This window comes from Sparus aurata, chromosome 5, assembly GCF_900880675.1.
Source record: "Sparus aurata chromosome 5, fSpaAur1.1, whole genome shotgun sequence".
Lineage (NCBI taxonomy): Eukaryota > Metazoa > Chordata > Actinopteri > Spariformes > Sparidae > Sparus > Sparus aurata.
The window spans coordinates 20,457,127-20,483,122 of NC_044191.1; the positions used below are offsets into that span (position 1 = coordinate 20,457,127).

The window sequence follows — 25,996 nt, forward strand, 5'->3', positions numbered from 1 at the left end:
GAAAAATCACATTGATAACTGCATTATTGGGTCTGCATCCACCAGATATAGAACAATTTTAAACCTGATTATTAGTATTTGGAGAAGCAGATGTGAATATCATCTATTTCAGTTTCCACAGATGCTCAACAAGCTGCACTGAAAGTTATGTGACCACAAGATGGAGCTCCTTTCTCATTGAAGACAGGTTCCTATACAACGTTGCCCCAACAGGAAAATAGGACCTTTGAGTGTAAAATCTTCTTCACTCTTTCTCATCACATAATCTTTTTTAAAATCTTGGCTGTAGTGCCTCCCAAGTAAGTATGTTTCCGTTTGGCGCCAACATGGCCAAAGGTCAGATGTTGATGGAGCAGGTGGGTGTTCAGTCTGTCCTATACCATCTTCTGTTCAGTCCTCATTGAGGGAAAATGGTTTAAGGACTTCCCTACCAGACAGAGTGTAGGTCACAGAGAAGAGTTGACAGAATGTCTGTTTGTTTCCTCCATGTCAGCTTTTCTGTGTGTTTCTGCTTTTCTGGCTGATGCAGACTTAGGTTGTGTATCAGGTTCATATAGTCCTGTATGATTCACAGTGCAGCCACATCTAAAGGCATGGTCAGAAATGTACAGAAAAAACACATTAATAAAGCTGCAAAAAAATTACTTCCTCACTCTTTTGTAACTTGCTTGCCTTCACCTCAAAGCATCCTTTATCCACAGAACGATACAATAATGGAGTGAATTTGCACTGTTAACAGAGACACTTACTGAAGACATTTAGGTAAGTTAGAGTGATTACCAAGTAACATTTGTGGTGCTATGGTTTGTAGTTTTGTCCAGATCTGACATGTTAGAAGAGGAACCATGTTAAAAACAATTGACAGAGAGGTGTTTCAATTTAATTTTGGATCTCATTTATTTGAACATTAATGAATGATGTAAAATAGTCACATGACCAGTGTAATCTTACTAAATGTGAAGGTAATTGGTATTGTCTCCCTCAGTAATCTACTTCACTTGGACTTTTCAAAAAACCAAGAAAATTTTAAGCAACAAGACATGGCATTGATTGATTTGTTTTCTTCTCAATTTGAAATATGAAAAGATACAAATACAAGAAAACTCTCAATGGCCGACCCTATATAGCTTTGGAGAAGATATCAAACTCAAAATTTTGACATTTACAATATCAATGAGAAGACATTTTCTTTTTTCATAACTGAATAAACATGCTGTTTTCTTTAGACAGGTGGTAGGGTCTGCCAAATACAAACAAAGTAAAACAATATGAAATTTGATTTTTCTTTAAGGTCAGTTTGTTTATTCTGTTTCATTCAGTCATGAACATGAAGAGAGTTTGTTTTTATTTATACATCAGTTAATAAAAATCTCCTCTGATTAAAAGTTCTACATAGTGCACCTTTAAACAAAAATGGATCCTGCAGAATAAAATCCCTCCACGTAGTCGACCTTAATAGAAGACAACATCAGTCGACCTTAAAAATTAAAACTGAGGGGGCTCGGTCGAGTGACGTCTCCGCCGCTGATTGGCTGCATGTTCGAGGTATGCGGGCATGCAAATGAGCGGGCGGCCCTGCGGTAACGAGTAGGTGACGTCAGTTCCCCCGTTCACAGAGAGCGAAACAAACATGGCGATAGACTCGAGTGGACGCGGGTTTACGCTAACTTTATTCGTCCTTTCCTGTGTTTTCGTGGGCAGGCAGGCCGAAGCGGCGGCCCCGGAGTCAAGGGGCAACACTCGGATACTCGGCATGAGGCTGGAGAAGAGCGACCTGCCGGCCCAGACCACCGAGAGAGGGGTTATTCAGGTGACCGAGGGCAGCAACACCCTCCTCAGGTTCTACGGGCTCCACTTGTACCCGGACAGCTCCAAGCTCATCGGCTTCACGGAACTTTACACTAGTGTTAAAGAGAATGATACTTTCGGCGCAATCATGGTCCACGTCAATAGGACTTGCTCCGAGCTCACGAAGGATATAGTGGTGTCAGGGTCCATGAACGTAAGCAACGAGAACACCTCCGGGCTGCTCCAAGTCAGGATCAAGCAGCTCCGAAAGAGCGAGGTGGTGAAGGTGTTCGGCTTGTGCGTCCGCGGCAAGGATGACAGGGAGCCGGTGTGGTCCATGCTGGACGACATTGACGGCAGACTGCGGGTGGTGGAGGAGGAGAAGTCCCTGCTGCCCATCTGGCTGCAGGCGATCATCATCGCCTTCCTGCTTGTGCTATCCGGCATGTTCAGCGGGCTCAACCTGGGGCTGATGGCGCTGGACCCGATGGAGCTCCGCATCGTGCAGAGCTGCGGCACCGAGAAGGAGAAGAAGTACGCGCGGAAGATCGAGCCCGTCCGCAGGAAGGGTAACTACCTGCTGTGCTCGCTGCTCCTCGGTAACGTCCTAGTAAACACCACCCTCACCACCCTCCTGGACGACCTCACCAAGTCCGGGGTGGGCGCTGTGATCGCCTCCACCATCGGCATCGTTATTTTCGGAGAGATCGTCCCGCAGGCGCTGTGCTCCCGGCACGGCCTGGCTGTCGGGGCGAACACCGTCCTGGCCACCAAGCTGTTCATGCTGTTAACCTTCCCCCTGTCGTGGCCCATCAGCAAGATCCTCGACTGCGTCCTGGGCCAGGAGATCGGCACCGTGTACAACAGGGAGAAGCTGGTGGAGATGCTGAAAGTCACCGAGCCGTACAACGACCTGGTCAAAGAGGAGCTCAACATGATCCAAGGCGCGCTGGAGCTCCGGAGCAAAACCGTGGAGGATGTCATGACCCCCATCTCCAACTGCTTCATGATCCACAGCGACGCCGTGCTGGACTTCAACACCATGTCCGAGATCATGGAGAGCGGATACACCAGGATCCCTGTGTACGAGGGCGAGCGGTCCAACATCGTGGACATCCTCTTCGTCAAGGACCTTGCCTTCGTGGACCCGGACGACTGCACCACCCTCAAGACCATCACCAAGTTCTACAACCACCCGGTCCACTTTGTCTTCCACGACACCAAGCTGGACTCCATGCTGGAGGAGTTCAAGAAAGGTTTGTGGGGAGCTGATGATGATAAAAGCCCTGATTAGTTGTGTGGTTGTCCAACACAGGTAGCAGGGATTTGTGGCCCAGAGAGTCGGTCTGACATGTTTCTTACTGAGCTCACAGTGTTGGTTGTTTATGAGACTGTCAGAGGTTTTGTCTGAACTTGATGCTCATTTTTGAGGCTTAAGTTTGTTGTGGTGTGTGTGTGTGTGTGTTACAACCACTGCTCCTATTTTCCTGATATAGTGAGCAGTCAGGCTGTGTTTAAACAAGGAGGTTGCAGAGGGTTTGACCTTTGACTCTTTTTGTGTAGCAGGCCAAGCAATAAAATGCATGGCCATCTTGTGATGTCTGCAGTTATCTTGCCTGCGACATGGTATAGAAAAAGCCCTACAATGTTTACTATTGTTTGTTGATTAGTAAGGGAAACCTTTGTTATTCTGCTGCTGCCGTTATCCAGAGTGTCGGGATGAAGTTGACTGTCTCGCAGTTAAACTGACATTACATGACTACTTGTTGTGAGATGTTTGATGTCTAAGCTGCTTTAGTTTTAGTTTTAAGTTTGAAGCTGTTGTTAGCCTGTCGACATCCTTGGCAGGTGTTAGCACAGAGAAGGTACGTTTGTTTCTTACAGTCCAAAATCACAAAACATTTCATAAAATATGTGACGAAACTGAGATTTTCCCCAGATGCTTGTTTGACACAAACCTCAACGAATGTCACATCATCTTGATTTTATTAGTTTCTTTAGTGGACATTTTATTCATTCCCTCATGAATCATATCACAAGATCTGTCAAAATAACCGCATCATGCACCACATGGTGCAGCCATACTCTGCTGGTGATGGTGACGAGGCTTTTTTAGGAATCAAATGTAACCGTCTGTCAGATTCGTGATTGGTGATATCAAAAACACTTCCCAGTTTTGCTTCTCTCTTTCTGCATTTCCTCTTACAGCCCATGCACACACACACACACACGCATGCATGCACGCACACACACACACACACACACACACACGCACACGCGCGTGCACAGGACACAAATACGCACACATGTGCTCACTCCCTCTCTCAGGAGGATGCACACACACTGACGCCATCCCCTGCAGGGATGTATTTTTCCTTTCACAGGCATCTCGTCTCAAGGTCACAGACAGTAGACACACACACACACACACACACACACACACACACACACACACACACACACACACACTTGCTGTGTCTCTATCTCAGTACGATGAGGAATGACTGATTGTCTTTCTGTCCGTAGCAGCAAGTGTTAGACTGTAAGACGTTAGAACTTAACTAAACTTTGCACTATCAGCGCCTTGTTTGAGCCAGTATGATTTTGTCTCCCTAAATGCACCTGAAGAGAACACCAGTCTCTTGATTCACTTCTGTCACTGTTACTGTAAACACATCTGTGATCAGCCGCTGAAGATTGACTTTTGAGTTGCTGTGGTGGTGGTGCACGGCGCGTTGTGACATTTTTGGCAAGGGAACTGCTCTGCGGCCTGTCTTCTTAGGCTTGGTGGGAGGATTTGGCAACAAGCTGTAGTGCCCACATGCGCACACACACACACACACACACACACACACACACACACACACACACACACACACACACACACACACACACACAGTTGAAACCAGTCCATATGGCTCAGAGTTTGGCAGAGAGATTTACTGTAAATGGTTATGACACACGTACCCCTTTCACACTGGACAAAAACCCCACTAACGTCTGGCTTATGTCGTCAGTGTGAAAGGCTACAATCGGCACAATTCCTGGGTCAAATGACTCAGCAGTAGTCACAGTATCGGCTCCAGCTCCTATCAGCTCTGATGGGAACATGACATCCTGGTTGACACACACATTTTCACCCACCTGATGCTGAGATGCACGTTGGCATTTAAAACATTTTCAAGCTGTCCTTGTTCAAGCAGCGCTCAGACAACGTGAGTTTGAAAGAAAGACTGAAGTAAAAAGGCAAATTCATGGCTATTTCTACCAGATCTAATCATATTCAACCTAATACTCGAGGGTTGTTGCAGCATTTTACAAAGCTTTAGGCAACTGCTTCATGACGTATGGCCTCCCTTCAAGCGGAAATGTCTTACAAATCTAGCCCTCAACGGTCTGAAACCTCATATCTTGTCACATAGATAAACCATGAGACGTGACCGAAAAACTGAGCTTGAGGCTGAGTATCGCGGGAAAAGTGTGATGATGTGACATCATGTTTTGGGGGTATCTTATTCCATCAAATACTGTTTCTATGCTGTGTTGCAGGCAGGAAAGAGCTGTTACTTTAATTTAAGTGGTCGCCAGGACATCAACCACCAGTGAAATCTGATTTAAGACAAAAAGCCCAAAAAGCTCGATCCTGACGTGACGTCGTCAGCTCATCCCACCAGAGCACTATAACACATGTGAAAGATTAATGTTGAAGGTGTGAATAACCTCACCTTCCCTGTGCATCAGCGCGATACCCTCCTTTACCGTGCTTAGTCAAATTTGGTCTGCAGCCGCACCAAATGGGCTGAAACTGTCTTGAATCTCAACTGTGCGCTCGCATCAGTGCAACAACACAATTGGCTGACATGTTTATTCAGTTTGCCTGGTATAAAGTGGCCAGTTGTCATATAACAAAAATCTCTGGCGTTTGTGGACCTCTTATTCTGAATGCTTTAAGTGGTTTGTCTCCTATCTTGACTTGAAGTCAGTTTAAGAAATCTTTTACACTAGGTTTGTGAAAACAGTGTGTCTGCCAGCTTAACAGATAATAATAAATATAGCCAGACATAGAGCAAGTACTGAATGTTTCACGTGAAGTGGCTTCTACTGCAAAAATCTGATCTGTTCAAATCTGCAGTTCAGTACTCCAGGAGGCTGACCAAGCTGTGAACAACATGGCTTTTCTTTCTAAAGCAGCATGAATTCTTTTAAGAATGAGTGTACCGTAGATTTCTCCATATCAGAAAAACGGGTAGAGAGTCTTTGATCGTACTGTTTTAAATATACTTATATGTATGATTGGAGATGAGGAACAGGGGAAAGAATCTGTACTTTATTTCTCACTCCCAGAAACAGCGGAAATTAATCTCTCTAAGTTTGAGTGGCCCTTCATTTATAGACGAGAGCCTGCACATTGTATAGAGTAAAGAATTACAGGGTTGATATGCAGCTGTGGATGGTCTTTGAAGTCTCTCTTAACTGGTTGCATGTGAAAGCAGATCTCATCTATTTCTTGGTATTTTTCATCTACATAATCATCAAGCATCCTGTAGACTTTTAACTTGAGAGATCATGATCATTTAATTTTTTTTAAATAAAACTGGCACTAAACTTAGCAACAATGTCTGTTAGCAAACAGGCAAACACTAGAACATCCACAGGAAATATAATGTCATCGCTTTCCTGACACTGATTGATTGACAGATAATCTTCCAAGGAGTGCTAAAAAGACGGTAACGAGTACTTGATTTGTAGAGATTGTCAAACACTTTCTTTTGACCATGTCAGCCTCCAGCTTGATTGGCCTGCCGGGCCTCTGTTTCCTCGCTGACCTGACTCCCCGCTCACATCTCAAGTTCCTCTCACTTGCCGCTTGGCATCGGTTACCATGGTGATGGCATCCAACAGAGTTGGTGTGTGTATCCAGGGGCTTCTATAATCAAATACACTCTGTAGGCAGACGTTTGGGCTCAAGTTCCCTTCAGAATTGATAGCAATGGAGGTTTTCAATACTGTTTACTCTGACATTCTCCTTCACAGTGTGCAGCAGCCTTTTCAGTAAACAAGATGTGACCTTTCAGATGGTCTATGAGGTGACCTTATTAGAGCAGATAAAATTTTAATGATAGGCTGACTGTCATTGCAGGAAATAGAAACAGCAGACATCAAAGAAAAGGAGAAAATATGCAACTAAGGAGAGTTTATTTATATAAGAGGGTGTGGATTGTGGATAATAATAGTTCAAGATGTAAAACAAACTGAGATTTACTCAGTTGACTCCTGGTTCATCTTTACATTGAAAATTTAAGTGATAAAATGTTGATAGTGCCAATGTTTGCCTCTCATCTAGGTTTAAATTCATGCAGACTGGACTTAAGGCATAATTTAGAAAACACACAAACACAAGTGAACCATGAATTCACTGGAGGCACATTACACTCTGTCAACAGACTGTCACATGTTGTACCCACAAGTAGTGTGTTACATTAGCCTACATTATGGCATCAGGGAGTTTGCCTTGCTTAAAGACAAAGATCAAGACAAACACATGCAAGACAGTCTTTATTTGTGCTTGTATGTCTTAGTTTTACCAGTATTTTCCCTATAATTCATATTGTAATAAGTTATAAACAGCTAAAACACAGTCCTCTTGCAATAATCCTTTTTAATTTTACTACAACTTACTACTTTTTTTCATTTGACAAAAGAAGTAATTTGAATTGTGCTCGTGGGGCTTTGAGAGATTGTGATGGGCATACTTTTCTCCATTTTATGGACCGAAAAGATTATTCTATTCATCGAAAAAAAAAAAAAATAATTCTTGATGGTGAACATATCGTTTACTGTCCGGATTGAACACAAAGCTAATGGATATCTGTAACTGTCCTTTCACATGGGTCAAAAAACCCACTAATACCCACTAATATCTGGCTTTGTACTTCACTGTCAATGGGCACAATCAGCATTACCTGACTTGTCAAATGACAATTTGAAGGAAGACTGAAGTAAAAAAGTATCTATTCTTATTGCCTCCCGCCTTACTAATAAAAGCCCAGGTACTGTGCATGTGCAGCTCTCAACAGAGATGAGATAGAGGTGAGATGTCTCACTCCTTAGCTGGATGAAGTCTTATTTTCTTCTTGTAGCAGAGAAATAATATCATTTAAGTGACAATATGTGGACGTCTTGTTTGAAATGTAATATCAAAGGCGAAAAAGACAGAAAATATTGAATTATTTTGGGAGGTATTTCAGTTGTAATTTAGTAATTCCTGCACTTTTCTGCACTACTATTATAATTTGTGATTCTACAAGAGACTGCATGTGAGTCTGGAGGCAACGTTTAGGACTTTAACGGTAAAGACAACATTCCAGTAGAACATCAAACACTTTGAGCCTCTCAGGAAATTAACCAGCTTGTGTTTTGTTTGTGGTTGTCGGGGCCGTCTGCATTGTCTGCTTGTTTATCAGTGTTGTGGCACTTTATCTGACCTCCCCACCCAGCCTTTAAGAGCTGATTGTGTGTGCAATGTTTTAATGACCGTTTTTCTGTGAGGTAGCAGTATATCTTTAAACAAAACGTCTCAACAGTTTTCAGTGAAATTCAGCAAGCCAACAAGTGATTCCACTTTTTGGTGCAGATCGAGGGATTCACAACAACCCTTTCAGACACCATGAGGTGATAACTGTAGGAACATTGATTAAACAGAAAGTGAACTGGCAAAAATGTGGACAGTCAAGTAGTTGTCATTTATCATGGGAAAAATTGTCAACTATTCTTCTTAAATGCAAAGACTTGCTGCTTTTCTCTCATGACTGAAAATAGAAAATTTGGGATTTTTGATCATCTGTCAGACAGAACCTGTAGGTTTAACTACAGCACCTCTGGCATTATGTAGACCGGATAATTGATAAATGAACTGAAAAGATAATTGAGAGATTAATTGAAAATGAAAGTTGAATGTGAAAGTCCGACTGAGATGATGAAATTGCTGGGGGAAAAAAAAATGTTATTTAAGGGACATAAAATATTTTTGCTGTTTTCTTAATAACTAATGCAGATCTATTACAGATGACCCAACCAAGTTTTATCATGGCCCAGATCTCTAATATTGTTTTTCTTATTAATCCTATTCATATTATTAGTGTTGTGATAGCCACAATATCACTCAGTCCACTCGCAAGTGAACACTGGTGTTACAGCGTGGAGCGTCCTCCTTTTGCAAACACTCTTTGGCTGAACACAGACACTTGCAGTAAGCACCCTAGCTGTACTTCAGCCAAGTGTAATTTGGCCAGTCATCAACTTTTTCACAGATTGAACCGACCCACTGCTAGCAACTTTTGTCATTTTAACAGGTGACCTTGACTGTTAGTGGTGGCTAAAAATGTCATGCTGCTACCTTAAATATTTTGTACACGGCGCTTCGCTAATTAGAAAGACAGAGGAGTTTAGTGAGTACCCACTGTTGTGTCAGAACTCATATGCAGTGAAATGTTGCACTATAAAGCTGATAGAAGAGCAGCTTTGACTACAGTTAACACACACACACACACACACACACACACACACACACACACACACACTTGTACTTGTACTTCTTTACCCGTGAGGACCCTCACGCACGTAACGGATACCTCGCCCCATATCTTTACCTTAAAGGTGCAATATATGGTGCTGTATATCCCTCAGGGACCAGGGGAGTGTCGGTGTTTACACTGCTATCGCAGGAACTTTGGACCTGGACAGGCCAGGGCTAGCTGATTAGCATGCTAACTTAAGTAGATACCTTTGCACATAATGTCTTTAATAACTGTTGATGTCTTTAAAGACTGTTGATCATTTTTAAAAAATGTTTTCAATTAAATTCTTACATATTGCCTAACCCCAATCCAAACCTCAACCTGAACCTAACCCATATAGGGTTGATTGAACTCATCCCCACTTTGCCACGGCCTTGTCAATTGTCAGCCCTTCAACAGAGATATAGGAAGATATGGGATTATACAGGGTTGAATGAACAGAACCAAGTGTTCGGCGGCTGTGGCTCAGGGCCCCAAAGTGCTCCTGATGCTCGCCTTGCATGGCAGCCACCGCCAATCAGTATATGAATGTATGTATGAATTACTGTAAGTGGCTTTGGACAAAAGTGTCTGCTAAATACCCTTAATGTAATGTAAGTGACCTAACCTTCAAACCTTGTGAGGACCGGCCAAAATGTTCTCACTGCACTCTGTGTTCCCTCTCTGTGGTTAAAAACTTGCAGTCCTCACTATGTATCAAGTACAACACACACATTAAAGCACACCTCTGCACTCATTCTTGTGACACTCTACCTGTACATACATCTGAACACATTTGTTTACTGCATTCCTTACTCAGGCCCTTGCCTGAACTCTAACCTAAACCTAATCTCTGTTTTAACGCTGAATCTGACCCCTAAGAACTTTAAGACCACCAATATTTATTGTGGCTGCCTCCTTTTTTTTAAGTATCAGAGAACATAGTTTCGCAACGTTGAGTATTAGATTACCCAATCTCACTCTGATAAGGAGGTTGTCACAGGGCAGACCTGAATGTCCACTCCTCCTTTTGTGTAATGGGTGTGTCTCTCTTTCTCTCCTTTTCTCTTCCATCTTTGCCTCCAGATATCCTGTTTCTCTGCAGCCATCTGTCCTCGTTCTTCCCTTTTTGTTTTGACTATCTAGAACAGAGCAATTTCATTAGCTCTGATCAAATGCGATAAAATACTGACAGTCCACCTTGCTTTGTTTTATTAATTGTTAAAAGTTCAGGAGTTCAGAGCTCTTCTGAACTATTATTCACTCCCCATGTTTGCTCATTGGTTCTGTATGGGGCTGTGTTAATGTTATTGTGTTTATGACTTTTAACAAAATGGGTATGGGCCTCATTACAGAGGTTAAAGTTTCAAAGACAGGAAAGATCATGTCTAAGTCATGTTGAGGGTTGCAGGGGTACACTGGTTTCAAGGTGCACCGTGGTATGAAAAGTGAAATATAAAACTCAAGTTTCATGTCCATCAGGACTTAATGATTATGATTAAGTGTTTGTTCAACCAAGAAAACCCTCCATTTTCATTTCTTTATGGGTCATTATAACTGATATTCCTAATTTTTGTAACATTATATTTTCTGAAATGGGTGTCTTGCTGTGAAAATCTCATACAGTGGCTGGCTCTTACCTACGTAGAGCCTACATTTCAAGTATACACTGGCTTTTTGAACAGGAATAGGTACAGGAGACTGCCTGTGTCCTTGAAGACGGCTGGCTCACTTAGCTCAGATGAGTCGGAGGCATTAATTGTATTGTTGGAAGAGAGGATACATATTATTAAAGATTATTAAAACATGATCTGGGAAATTTAAGGCTTACATTGATGTAAGCTTCTCTGGCAGGCGAACGCCAAAGGTAGCCTCTCCAGCTGGCAAACATCAAACAGATGGAGAAGTGTAGAGGTGGGTGTGGTATCTTGTTTTTGTTGTGCCTCTGTTTGTCTTTTCAACATTAGCTTTAGGTCAAATTGGCATCAGTAAAGTCGTGTATCCTCGAAAAGGAAATGAAGTCTATCAATCTAAATTGGCTAAAGAGGTGTTGATCATGAACTAAAATGAACTTGATTGTTGTGTTTGGGTTAGCAGAACTAGCTGCTGCTTTTTTTTTTTTTATAAAATACTTACCTGCCACCTCATCTGCCAGCCAGCTCTCGAAAGCATCCTCTGCCATCTTTTTTTCTCTGCAGGAAGTTATGAGAGCAAATGAATATTTGACTTTCTATTTTTAGAGACAACCCCTCAGGTGTTACAGCGTTGACACACTCTCATCAGCTGACTTTTCTGTCTGTAGTGCTCTGATTTTATTTGCAGGAGATAAAAACTGGATGACTGATTAGGTTTTATTTTCTCACACTTGCGTATGACTAAACTAGAAACACTTCTCTTAAAATTTTGCTGAATCTTTCTGTGTCAGCTAAACAGACAGATTTTTTTTTTAATCTCTTGAAATTATTCAGTGCCAGCCAAGAAAATACTGTATACTCTCACGCTGTTACTATTTTTAGGCAACAAAGAATATGTTTCGTTCTACAAGAAGTGTGTTTTTATCATGGCATACTCTTTGTAACTTTTACATGGTTCAGATTTAATACTCCTAAAATGTTAAAGACAATTTTAAAACAATGAATATGTAATAATATGTAATTTTTTTTATAATAAATAATACAGTGTTAATGAATCTTATTCACCAGATGGAGTTCTCACCACAGATTTTAGTTTTTTCTCTGAGCGCTTTAAGGACTTCCTGAGCATGCCGGCTTAAATTTTTTTTGCAACTTTAAGAAGATAATCATGTCTATATTACACCACAATGATCATTACGTGCAGCCTTGGATGTATCAGTGCTTTGTGGAACTGGCGCAGACACCAGATGTGGGTGAAGCTGGACACAATGCTTCATCAACGCTCAGTACGAACAGCAGCTGGTAATCAGTAGCAGCCAATTGTCTCTCTGATTCTCTCTACGTTCTTATCCGCCGCCTGCTGCTTCGCTCTCGCTCTCTCTTCCTGTGTCACTGTTGCAACTTGAAGTGCTGACGGTGCAGTTGCAGTCCTCTCCACTTCAACTTTGTGTGTGTCACTTTGCCACTTCCAGACTGTGCGCCATAATGATATCAGTCAGCATGAAGATAGAGCAGCTCAGCAGAAATGACTGGATCTCCCAAACACGACACACACCGCTTCATGACTGTTTGTTTGAGCTGAGATTTTGCTACACATCACATTACATAACACTGAACCTATTATGTACTTAGTAGTAGGATTCCTCTCATTCTTAAAACTATTTTGGATGAACAGATCGGGCTGGAGGTGTTTTAGTTTGAGAGTGAATGGGCATATGATCGTTATAGTTAGTATTGTTTAAAGTTTTGGACCTGATTGAAGTAAAGTGCCATGTCGGGCTAGTGAATCTAGCAACTCTGTTTTTTTCCGGAGCTGATGGTGTAGCTAGGGAGTGAGCCATCCTGCTTGCTTCTCATCTCTGTTGAGAGTTGCACATGCCCAGTACCAATCCAGCACTCGTGATAATGCGTGAATGAGCTGATCACGTAATCTAATGATGATACGGTCGCCATTAAATGTGACTAAACAATCAAATCAACTAATGAAATAATCGATTGAAAGAAAATGAATTGGCAATTATCTTAATAAATGATTTGTCATTTAAGGTGTTATTTAAGCAAAAATATTTTTAAAGAGAAGTCTTGCTCTGGAAGCTGATGAAAGGTGAGTTGTTGCAGGAAGATGGCGTTGGAAACGGGAGTCGGAGTTGGAGAGAGGAGTTCAGAGTTTACCTATAGGAACTGTCGGCAAGAATTTAGTTCTAAAACCACGGCTGAAAATTTAGCTGATTTCAGCAATCTAGATGACGCAACAGCTGTGATTATTTACACACCAAAACCTGTAAACACAATTCCTAGGTGTAAAACACTGGAATTCCACTTCAACATGGCACCGTCCCTGCTCTAGCCAAAAGTGGTTTGCGTCTCATGATGAGATGCATTTAAGTGGATTTGTTTCTAAAACAATCAGCATTATAACTAATCTTCAAACCCAAAAATCTATCCATTTCTGTTGTTACTTTACGGCCCTACTGTCCCTTAAGATCAGAGAAGATCTGTCTGCACAGGGCGCCAGTGTAAGCTGGAAAAACAGGTTAGAAGAGCTTGGCCTGTCCAGCACAACAAGCCTTTGTGTGTGTGTGAGAGAGTGTGTACTGTATTTACAGAAGTGTGTGTTTTTGTATCTGCATGTGTATTTGCAGCCATGCATTTTTGTTTCATGCCCTCACAGCATGCATGTTTTGCAGTCGGTAGCAGTGGTCAGTGCGGCTGATATGCGGCCGGCCGGTCATGTTTTGTGCGTGGGCGGTATGTGTGTGGCATTCCTTTCCCATACAGACACACCACTCTCCCCCTTGTCCTTTTGTAGCCGGTGTTTCATGTCAACAAACAGGCCAGTTCGCAGGCTGGTGATGGAAGAGCCAGAGGGCAGAGAAAACGGACTGGAAGGTCACCCGCCCTGCTGGGAATATCTGTGTGCGCAAAAGATGTTCAGTGATGACCGGATTCAGTTCAATTAATGACCAAGTAAAACTGAGAACAGCAAAAAAAAATTAATTAAATAAATAAAATCTTCACACAATGAAGGCTGCTAAAACTTCTTATCACTCAGAAAACTAAACCCTCACATGTTGAGGCTTATGTGTGGAAAGATGTTCATGTTCTTGCTAATGTTGTGTAATGTTCAGTTAAAAAAAAAAAAAACAAGAAGCTGCAGCCTGTCGCTCAGCACAGTTTAGCGTTTGTGACATAGGTCAATTTGTTTCTCAGTTCCTGTTTTGATGAATTGTTCTTCTCCCTCTGCTCTCACGTAATCTGCTGTGTCTTCAATTTTGAGAAAATCTTTTTTTTTAAAGCACAGTATACCTGCGACAGTCACGAACAACCTAGTAACAGACAATGAAAAAGGTAATAGAAGCTGCCAGTTATAATGATCATGACAATGAAGGAGATGGATGGATTTAGAATCAAACAAACATTTCCTAGTCTGAGCCCCTCAGTTGTGATTTGTGACATATTTGTCATACACGCTGGTGAACTGAGTATCTTTGGGTTTGGACTGTTGGTCAGTTCTATGACGTCTACAGACATTTTTCACAGTTATCTGACAATTTATAGAAAAAAATGATCAATATGTTATTAGTGAGATTAACTAATAATGAAAATAATCCTTAGTGGCAGTCGCAGATATATTGACAGGTGGATTTGATAGATTTAGGTCCTGCACACACGTACGAGGGTATATCTTAGAACAAAGCCTTTTCTTTCTCTTTCTGGCCTTCCGTATACACGTAAACTGCATCTTAGGTCAGGAAATATATATCAAATTACTGTAAGTAAATTAATAATTGGCTACTACTGTGAATGTATTTGAGTCACTTCCACTAAAGGGGAAAATTTAATTGCGCATGCTCAGAAAAGGTTTGTGACGCATCGATGATATACACTTTAACTCAACCTATTGGCCTGGGATACCTCCATTTTTTTAAATGGAGAGGAAAGTATGTGCTTAGAAAAATATCTGTATAAGACATTTTAGGTAAGAAAGGAAATACATTTATACAGCAGATTGAACATCGTACAGCAATCACATCTATGACGGTTCGATCCCTGGCTCCTTCTGTCCAGATAGCTGTGTGTCCTCGGCCATGCACTACACTCCAGTTACCCCGAATGGTTAAGTCAGCTCCTTGCGTTTGTTTTGTGGATATGTGTGTGGAAGCTGAATGAAAGGCACATTGTAAAACACTAAATTGGCGTCCATGGCAACTTCTGTCTTTAAGTCGACTTCAACGACGTCACCTCAAGTTAAGTTCCAAGCCAATTTGAGCTGGAAAACACACACTGAAAGGAGTTATTAAAGGATTAGTAAATTCAATATGAAAAAGTGAGTCTTTGGTGACCTCCGAGCTGACCAATCTCAACATTTTACAAAGTTAAGGGGCAACGATAGCAATCACTGTCACCTCAGTTTACAGCCTGTAGAGAGGATGAGCGTTGGAGGGATGGATTTTTTCTTTTTTTTTTTCTTAAAAAAAAACACTCTCCTGTCATGTCATATTCTCATTTGATACGCGACAGCTGTTTGTATTTCTGTGCCAGCCTGAGGTGAGCGTGCTGCACTGACAAACACACATCTCGCCAGAAAATCAGCAGCTGCAGACACACAGGAGCTCAGAGACTTTGTGGGTTTTTTTAATTGTAGACTCAGCTGACACAGGTCAGACACTGAACGCATGAAGCAGTCTGTGCTTGGCTGAACTCCCTTGTACAGTGTGTGTGTGTGTGTGTGTGTGTGTGTGTGTGTGTGTTGTGTGTGTGTGTTCTGAAGGAGTCAATAGATGCTCAAGTGACTCTCCAGTAACTGGGGGTAAGTATGTCCCCCGGGGTCCTACTTCCTCTGAAATATTGACTCAGCACCACAGGGAGAGGTCACAGACACACACACACACACACACACACACACACAGACACACAGAGTGCCTTTTCCATTACATGATGTCTCTATTTTCGTTGCTACAGTGATATCGTGTGGAATGAACAACGATCAGCTAATGAATGTACTCTGAGGCTTTCTTACCGTGGGACACTGTTGACTAATGCTCTCCATCCTGACCAAATCACACCTTATGCCCCGGCCACATTACATGACTTTCAGAGTCATCAGATTGCTGTTGTGTTCAGAGGCTTTCTGTCTTGTAAACAGACATCTTCAATCTGAATCTAAAATTTGCGAGCGCCGATTTGTATGATCTGGGGGGCTTTTTGTGGCGATTATCAAAAACTGCGGGAGAGTAGAAAATCAGGGTTAGGGTTAGGGTTAGGGGCTGGTATCCAGTTATGTGAGCTCGGCTTCAAACGTCCCATGACGTGAATGACATGTCATCCCTCCTTAATGTGTCGTAATTCCTGATGAAACAGGATTTTTTGGGGAGGACATGACACCCTATATAGACACAGTTATCAAAAAAGGGACAGTCTGGTATGTCAGGAAGGTCAGAAAGAGAGGATTGTAAATGTTATTGGGATTGTTCAGTTACTCATACCACTGCAGGATCCACTGTCCGAGCATCGACACACATCAGTGCTCATAAAAATCAACAATTTTAATCACATTTTGCGACCAAATCACCTTTGGCCATTCCCACTATCTGATTTTCACAGGCATAGCGCAATGCAGTCATACAGGAAAGCAGTTTTGCAACACTAGCATGCTTAAGTTGACGACACATACACAGAAGTGTACAGCAAGGGAGGATCTGCATTTGATCTGGTAACACAGACCAAATCCAAATCCGAAACAGATCTCTAGGACAGACTCAGGTTTTGAGTATGTATTTCTTAAGTCTTAAATTCTTAAGTATATCCTAAAACTGCGTCAGTGCAGCAATTGTGAAATGTATAAAGGGATGGCTGACTCAAACATATGTCAAGGGATTGAGCAAGAAAACTAAACCCCATGTTTAACAATATGCAGCAATTACATTTTTTTTCTCTATTAAGAAGCTGTAATATAGTCTCACGCTAAACTACTATATAGGGTGTTTTATTGAGAAACTCACCTTTTTAAAGCAAGTTTTTAGACTAGATCCTCAAAAAGCTAATGTATGCAAGTTATTTGTAGGTTTATTTACAGATTTCAAGCCCTTTAAAGTCATTCATTTGGTAACAAATGTTGCTGCTCACAGCTTCTCTTCCTCAAATCTGGTTTTCTTATTTTCTTGAAAATGTAACACCATTTTGTGAGACAAAATCAGCGGCTTGAAAACATTTAGTTTTTTCTGGGAACTTGTCTTCTGGGATACATGAACCTGAAATCATCCCATCAGTCTTCATGTTGTCATACAAACTGTTTTTACCGTCTGTACCTTGTAACTCAGCCAATGATGACTGTCCAGCGTCCAGACTAAATATACAGTACATCACCCGCCCACTCCGGCATCTCATGTCGTGGCATCACAGACCCCCCCGCAACAAAGCTGGCCTTGCTGGAAATGGATTCCTCAAAGTCCCGCTGCTCTATTCACGTAGTAAAACCAAGCAAGGTCAAAGCTGGGAATGTGTGTGAGTGTGTTGATGTGTGAGTGTGTTGATGTCGTCGTGCCAGCAGCGCCCACTTTGCCAGGACATGCAGGCAGACATCAAGGACACACACACAGACAAAAACACTTCCAGTCTTTGGTCTTCTTTTAATTGCTGGTCATATGAGCTCTTTGTAAATCCCATTGATCTGCGGCACTCTTTTTAAAAACAGGAGACAGTCGTTTGGCTTTTTGATTTCTCGCTGTCTCGACCTCTTCTCCGCCTCCCTTAGACCTTTATAGTGACATTATAACTTGGAGGTTTTGGGGAGAATGAGAATAAAATCCTATATTTAGGGATCAAATCGCCTCACTCGCCCTCAGCCGCCCGAATAAAACCCAATCACTTAATGATGTGTTTCTGCACGCATTGGCGTGTGAGACAGAAGGTAGTTTAAACCAGTTGCTTGCATGTGTACCTCCATATGTTTGACTGGCTGAGGGAAATTATCCACCCAGGACCATCACCCAAGATATCCTCTGAGTGCTTCACTTTGGCAGTGTCATTAATAATTCAGAGCATCACCAGGGTTGTCTCCGGAAGATCGTCTGCACTTTGAACAGTTTGTCATGTGAAGAGTTCGGCAGGGTGTGTGTGTGTGTGTGTGTGTGTGTGTGTGTGTGTGTGTGTGTGTGTGTGTGTCTTGGTGTACATGTGGGGCTTTGTGTTGTACAGTAACGCTCCTGGCCAAAGTCCAGGCCCAACCCCTGCTGTAACGACATGTACACATTGTTAGGTTATTTGTGGTGCAAGCAGAGGGAGTTGGCGGGTGGGTTAATGTTGAAGCAGAGCTGCTATGAAACATGAATCATGATAGGACTGTTCGTCATGATCGAGGGGCTCAGCCAGCTTTGCATGTTGGAATGGACAAACCAAGAGCTGTGATATGATGACGATGTAGTTATATTCTTTCTGCTCATCAAGCTATTTTATTTTGAATGGGGATGTAGGATGAAGCCGAGACAAGGCTGACAGCTCAAGCTGAGCAAGACATCACTGTTGACATCACCATTTTACATTTTCGGAGTATCGTAGAGTTTTCTATGGTTATAACAGAAACAATAAGCATCTATAACCCCGTTTCTGTTTTAGTTTACAGGATTGATCGTATGAGACTTGAGACCAAATGGTAACATTTGGAGATCCAACTTTTGTTATTTGTTGTTATTTACATTGGGACATTGGGCTGCACGATTCTCTGTGGTTATTGAGATTCTTAGAGTTACCTTGCATTGCTGGCGAAGATACCAAAGTGGGCATGGCAACGTATACGGTATAAATATCGTGATATGACAGAAGTGCTGTCTTTCCCTGGTTTTAAAGGCTGTATAAGTGACGTTATTGCTAGGAACTCACCAGAGTGTCCTCTTTGTTTTCATACTGCCTTCACCTGCTTACTCATTACATCCACATTTACTGACCATTATTGATCAGAAATCTCACTGAGGTAATATCATTCTCGCCCTCGCCACCGTGACATTCTTCAGTGTTATTTTTTTCTTTCGTGTGTAACCATCTGGCTCCGATTCCTCCGAGTATACTGGCTGATCTTTTCCTGATCCTCCTCCCTGCTTGTCCTGCGTGTGCCTCTGCCAACGCCATGTCACGTTACTGTTGTAACATTGACTGCTGCAGCGGAGTGCTGTGAATGAGGAGGAGAAATGAGAGAGATAATTGAGTTGTGTGCGTGAATGATGAATTAGTAGCTCGTCAACACGTGAGTGAAGCGTGACATGAATGTAAAGGGAAATGGGAGAAATTAATCGCCGTCGTTTAGAAAAGAGGTCCCGATAATTTATTTATTTACGATTATTCACACAGACCTAGTTTACATTGGATGTATATCACCTGGTGCTTCTGTGTGTGTCCAAAAGATCTAATAATTACAGCCAAATGCATTCCTTATCTCATAAAACTTTGGATCAGACTTTATATGAAGCTGTGAATGCTGCTGTAGAGGTGAGCATAAGGATACAGTCTGCTCACAGTATGAGCAGTATTGAGGACATGATATACATTTTTATATATAAAGTAACCATAATGAAATATCTATTTTCAGTTAATCCAGTTATGTATTTCAGCATGTTGATTCAAAAGCAATATCGAAAATCCACTCTGGTTCTGTTAAATGGGTTTGAAACGCAGGTGCAAGGCAGTTAAAAAAGCAGCATCAGCGCCTGCACACTGACTCCAAGCCACACGATTTCAATTTTAGAAAGGGTCTTAAGGGTGCTGCATTGTTTAATGACTTGCTTGTCCTGTTCTGCTGTTTAATAATGCGTTGCTCACTTTCATGGTGCATTACTTCGACCATCTGTCACACAGTGCCAACTGCACTCAGCAGAAATGTACGTCACATCACCGTCTTGTGTGTGGCATCGATATGTGTAGAAGTCAGATTTAAATGTGTCTGATATGATACGAATTCCTTAGTTAACTGCTGTTTTGCTTCTCTGGGTGTTGATACAAATTGTCTTGCTCACAACATCTAGAAAATAATCACGGAAAACATTTTGGCCCTCGTCTTGCAGCTCTACTTCCTGTGTAGTTGATTAGAGGGCCTTGATAAATGAATGTGATGATCATCTATAAATTCTGCTAATGTTAATTTTCTTTCTACCATTCAGGAAAATCCCACCTGGCCATTGTCCAGAAGGTGAACAACGAGGGCGAGGGAGATCCTTTCTACGAGGTGTTGGGGTTGGTCACTCTCGAAGACGTGATCGAGGAGATAATAAAATCTGAGATTCTGGATGAATCAGACCTTTACAGTGAGTTCAGCTACACTCTTTGATTTACCACTCTTTTACTGTCAGTGCAGTCAGATCTAACTTAGTTAGTTCACTACTTTATTTTTCTATCTGTGACATAAATGTAAGCAGACCTGTTTCGGGTATTTAGACTTGAATCGAATTGAATTGAACAGCTAAGATGATTTTTGCCCATTCGTCCTTTGACTTTTACATTTTTTAAATCCATAACTGCTGTGTGTCTCTTCTCAGCTGATAACCGCAACAGGAAAAAGGTGGCACCCAATAAGAATAAGAGAGACTTCTCTGCCTTCAAACACGAGAGCGAATCAAAAGTGAAGGTCTCTCCTCAGCTGCTGCTAGCCGCCCATCGCTTCTTGGCTACAGGTGGGGAAAGAACTGATGCAAGCATGCACACAACAGAGATGTGAACAGTCACTTATCACAATGTTAGTAAGACACAGCGTGTAGATCATTTATAATATAAGTGTACATGTGAACATATGTCTTTAATATGTAGCCACAGTGTGATTATCCTGACTAATTCTGTCATCTTGCCATCTGACAAGCGCTGCAGGTCAGCACATGCTTGGAGGAGGTTTAATGTGTTTATTTACTTGGAGGATCTATTTATGATCCAAGCGGTGTGCCTTCCTGTGCTTACCACCAGAAGAAGACTCTGGACTTTGGCCAGCTGGATGCGATGCCTCACTTGCTGCTACAAATCACTTGAGAACATGTTGCAATGTGTCTGGTTAGCCAGCGTTAGTTGATGGGATCTGCCAGAAGCAGTTAGCAGTAGCTGCTGCTAGCATGACGTAGCACTTCCTAATCTCACAGACACTGTGGTGCAGGGGCATGCCAGAGTCTGCTCCTCTGCAGGCATAACGTCAGTGTGTGCTGGCTCCGTTTGGTGTTTGTTGCCCTCTCGGGATGTCGGTTTTCTTTCTCGATTCAGTGCACAGAATTTAGATTATTAATTTCATAAGAGGTTCTGTTTTTGTTGAGGAAGTTACTGTTTCACTGTTTTCTTCTCCTCCTTTTTTTTTTCTCGGTCACATCAGCGATCATTAACCAGCTCTTTTAAGACTGTGTCTGATCTCCATTGCTATCGTTATCTGAAATTGAATATCTGGAGTACGACTTGAGAGATGTATTCCACACAGGGAAAGTCAGGGATTATCAGGGATTTTAAGAGTGCATTATAACAATCGAATGAAATGCTTTATTACATAACTTTAAGAGCTTCTGTGTTTTGCAACAGCCAGTCTGTGGTTTACTGGGAGCTGCGAATAAAAGAAAATTAACAAACCAGGAAGATATAAAATTAACAGCCTGTGAAAGTGTTCTGACTTGAAAATCATTGAAAAGTCATGGAACATTTCATCCGCGCCCCAGCAGGGAAACCAGATGAACTTGTTAACTTAATATGTAAACCAGAGTGGAAGGAGTTTGTTTGCCTTTTAGAAGATGAATGCCAACGTTGGTCATATATGCCTCACCTCTCACTGTGTATATCATTGACTCTGTTTGCAGGGCGGACTGTTTCTTTGTTCCCACTTTGGGTGGGGTCGAAGGCACTTGGTGGAGCTGTGATTGCAACAGACTGTCAACGACAGTTGAAATATGACAGGGAAACCGAATGCTTTTCACCAGTTATTCACCAGGACAATGCATATTAACCAAAATCACTGTGAATGTGCTAGTGTTAGCCAGAAGGCTTGTGAAGATGGCCACTGGTATTGATGTTATATTGTTAAAGATTCTAATGTTTTTGGGGCTTCAATTAATAATTGATTATTCTGCCTGTTATTTTATATCTATGAAAACCAAATCACAATTCCTCAGAGCCAAAGGCGACGTCTTGGTGGTGTATGATGACGTAAAACAGAGAAAAACAGCAGAATGCGTTAGATGAGCTGGAACTGAAGGACATTTCTTACATAAAGGCAATTCAAAGTGCTTTACGTAATGCATTAAAAGGTAGAAACAGATGCAACAAGAAACAAATGGGTTTGAATAATAATAATCCTCAATTTTGTTTAAGATATTCACAATGCGGTGTTGGAACAATGCACACAAGAAAATCCTTGCATTTGAGAAGCCACAACCCGCATATGTTTGGCATTGGGACCTGATAAAAAGCAACTCGTTGGTAGCAGAATGTGACGTTGGTTACTTGAGTGCAACTGTCACCTGTTGTTATCCAATAAATGTCTAAATGTCAGTCCTCCAATTGAGTAATTGACAAATCTGTAATCAACATAAATGCTCAAATGCTACCATCCTGTAAAAGAACAATCCTTCCCTTGCACCAGAGCAAACCATTATATAGTTCAATGTGTTTCCATAAGCCTGATGGAGAGATGATCTTCATGTGATTGCATTTGGAAGCTGTAACTGATACTAATTCATGTAATGTCCATTAATGTCACTTAAAACTTGATGCTTCATGTAGTTTTCAATTCTGTTTGATCACTTGATACTCGGTCCTTGCAAGCCTTTTGATTATTTCAGTCTGTCAAAGAAAAGTTTCTGGCTTTAAACGTGTTACTCTCCTGTGTTAAGTACAGGATCACCATGTATTACATTTGCTGAATTAACTAGTAGGCCCAAATAGTTAAGAATGTGTTCTAAACAGCGTTTCATAGAGTTTATAAAGTTTCTCCTCGTGAAACAAGTCTCAAAATTGAGCATTTTTTAAAGGGAGTCGGGGGATTTTCTCCTCAGGCGACAAAGAAGTAGCCCTTAATATTTACTGTTTACTACATTGTACTTGGCACACCCAAAGAGTACAAAAGCATGAGTGTCTAAGTTAATAAGCACTTGGATCGGTGATGTCAACAGATTGGTTCACACTAGGGAGTTAACGGCTGCTCATTTCTGTCAGTGCATCTCTAGAATTTATTTAGATTCTTACATGCACACGTCTCGAACTACACAGATGTCCAGAAATGTGTCATGGTCAAAGTAAATCAATATCCTAATCACAAATCTGTCTTTACTTCTCCTCCATTCCCCCTGCAGAGGTGAGCTTGTTCAGCCCATCTCAGATCTCGGACAAGGTGCTGCTACGAATCCTGCGCCACCCCGATGTGATCCAGGAGATCAAGTTCAGCGAAAACGAGAAGCGCTCGCCTCATCACTACGTCTATCAGAGGGGCAAGCCCGTCGACTACTTCGTTCTCATCCTGCAGGTAAATGGTGATCCAGGGAAGAGGGGGTGAAGTGTGACTTGGGTCTGTTGCTTCTTGTTGCTTCAGTGCGGGTGAAGTTGCCAGTCTGACATCGAAAAGTTGCTCACACTGCTGCCTGACCTTCACAGGCAGATCGATAGGAGTTCTTGCTCTTTTTGAAATCTTTTATCTTCAAATCCTCCCACACTCGTGTGTTCTCCCACACACAATATCTAGTTTCATTTCAGCTCTCGCATAACTCTGTTTCAACAGTCAGATTCGACCGCAGTAGTTGTTTGGCATTTTGTGGGTTTGTTGTGTTGTTTTGTCATGTGCAAATATGAACGTTTTTGGATATTGAATGTACACAGCATATACATTTAAATTAATCCTTTACCAATGAAGCTTTTTGTTTTAGAATTTACTGTAGCCGCTTTTAAGAGTGTGTTAACTTTCTCCTCATGCAGCAACTCTTAGAAATCACGCGATTTGTAAAGGACTGTGGTGATATTGCCGTTGCTAGTTCTGTGGTTGGGTCAGTTGAAACACACATCTGCTGCTAACATTGGCTGGATAAGTGAGCCCAAACACGTGGTTACATCACAGTGAACTACACTGAAATCAGACAGTGTTGGATCCATTATGGTTGCGGCTTCTGCTTATTGTTAAGCGGAGGATGGTTGAAGCCTGCGGTGGCCCAGGACACATGTCAGTACACACTGCTAAAAGAATGTGGTCACATGAGCCCAGGACCACCTCCTGGAATTTTTCATCCTATCACATGATCATCTTCAGTAGATGGAGTTTGCCTAGTTGTAATGGAAATGTGCATTTTCAAACAGGCATTGTTACTGATCAGTTTAACGGCTTGTCGTACATGTATGTAAGGACAGAAATATCTTGTCTTGAAATTAAGTTCAGGCATTCATGATTGTCTTCTAACAGTGAGTTATACTCCCATGCCACAATGAGAGTCACATTTAGTTTTTTAACGTCACACATAATGCGTCGTTATTGAATGTGTGAGTCTTTCAGTTAGGATTTACCTGTCAATAATTCTTAATGTCTTGTGTCCATAATTCCACATGGCCGCTTCCTCATCAATCAGTACAAGAAATTAGATAAATCTAAACTTCCTTTTGATTTAGAGAGTCCTTTAACAGAATCAGACAACAATCTTAATGTTCGTTTGAACTTGAAAATAAGTTTAGATGATACCGTCTTAATATACATTTCCTTTAAAAGACCATCTACACACTGTATGGATTAACAGCTCTGTGGCTCACTGTAATGAACACATCCTGCCTCTAAATGTCATGCTGCCAAGTGCCCAGATGAAAGCGGTGCAGTTTGGATTATGAGACTGACCTTCCACACATGCTCTTACTCTTTCTTTCATGGACTCTTATGTCTACCTCCTTCTCTCCTTCTCTCCACCTGTCGTGTCCTCCCATCACTTGCATGCGTGCATCTGGAGCTTAGCTGCATCGAACGATCCGCCTTCCTGTTAAGCGCGACTGTAAGCTCCAGCTTGCGACAGATGGCAGTAGGCGTCGCACACAGCCCCGACCCGACAGGGGTCCTGAAACTGTTGATAAAGCAGTGTGTGTTGGTGTTTGCCTGGGTTTTTTCTTTGCGCGTTTAATAGCACTCAAAGTTAAGATGAGTCACTGAACAAGTGTGACAGAACATTCCACTGTAGATTTGTTGTAATTTGAAGAAATGGGCCCAAATCTTTCACCAAGTCTTGAGTTATAGTTTGTTTTTCCCTCCTAAATCTGTCCTTTTTAATGTTTTCATCTTCTTTGCCCGGTAGTTTCTGTTAAATAAAGACAGTACAGGACACATAATATAGTTAATTTATGACTGGATCCCTGCTAAAGCTTCTGCGCCCTTCTTTTCTCCAGGCAGTGGTTTTGAGTATTTGATTTGGGATTGTCAACAGACAGAATACTGCTGACACCAATTAGGCACAAGAAAGCACACAGCCGAAGTGACAGTTTCATCTAACTGTAATGATAGAGAGTATAGAGAGACATTGAAACAAATGTCAAAACAACTGTGCAAGTCTGTGTGTTGTTATAACAACAGCAACAGTGTGGCAGTCACAACTGATCCAAAGTCAATTAACTGTACAAGGAGATTAGCTCTGACTACTTTAAGGGTTTTAAGGGCCCGATTTGGCAGAGTGCCAGGCTGCAGGAGGTCTACACAAACACTCATCAACTCTAGACTTCAGCGATGGCTTTAGAAATATTCGTAGTTCTGTTCATCATGGAGAAGAGTGAAAAAGAGCTGATTTTAGGTGAAGCATAGCTTTGAAAAGAGTAAATCAAACAAGGGACATTACAGTATGCTCTGGCTGACATACTGTTTATATCAGACGTAAAGACTCTGCACTATTCTACTGGGGGATCATCAGGATATCTGGTAACCCAATACTAACTAGTTTTTAAAGCGAAACTCTCGGAAAAATGCAACCTAGGCTTTCTCAGGAGCTGTCCACCTTGCATAGGTTGCATTTTGGTGAGAGTTTTGCTTTAATGTAACTTCTCAAAAAGATCCGCCAA

General features: G+C 41.8%; 1 protein-coding gene across 7 annotated transcripts in view; it reads left to right on the plus strand.

Annotated features, from left to right (window-relative positions):
* Positions 1–1,581: 1,581 nt before the first annotated feature.
* Positions 1,582–25,996, plus strand: part of LOC115581683 (metal transporter CNNM4) — a 45,931-nt gene continuing 21,516 nt past the window's right edge. For all 7 annotated transcript variants that reach the window (XR_003984056.1, XM_030416970.1, XM_030416971.1 and 4 more), the window contains exons 1-4: positions 1,582–3,044; positions 20,128–20,271; positions 20,503–20,637; positions 23,278–23,447. Coding sequence is in view for 6 of the 7 variants with exons in the window: in XM_030416970.1 (XP_030272830.1) it covers positions 1,631–3,044; positions 20,128–20,271; positions 20,503–20,637; positions 23,278–23,447 (1,863 nt within the window). In the remaining variant the exon portion in view is untranslated. The remainder of the gene's footprint in view (positions 3,045–20,127; positions 20,272–20,502; positions 20,638–23,277; positions 23,448–25,996) is intronic.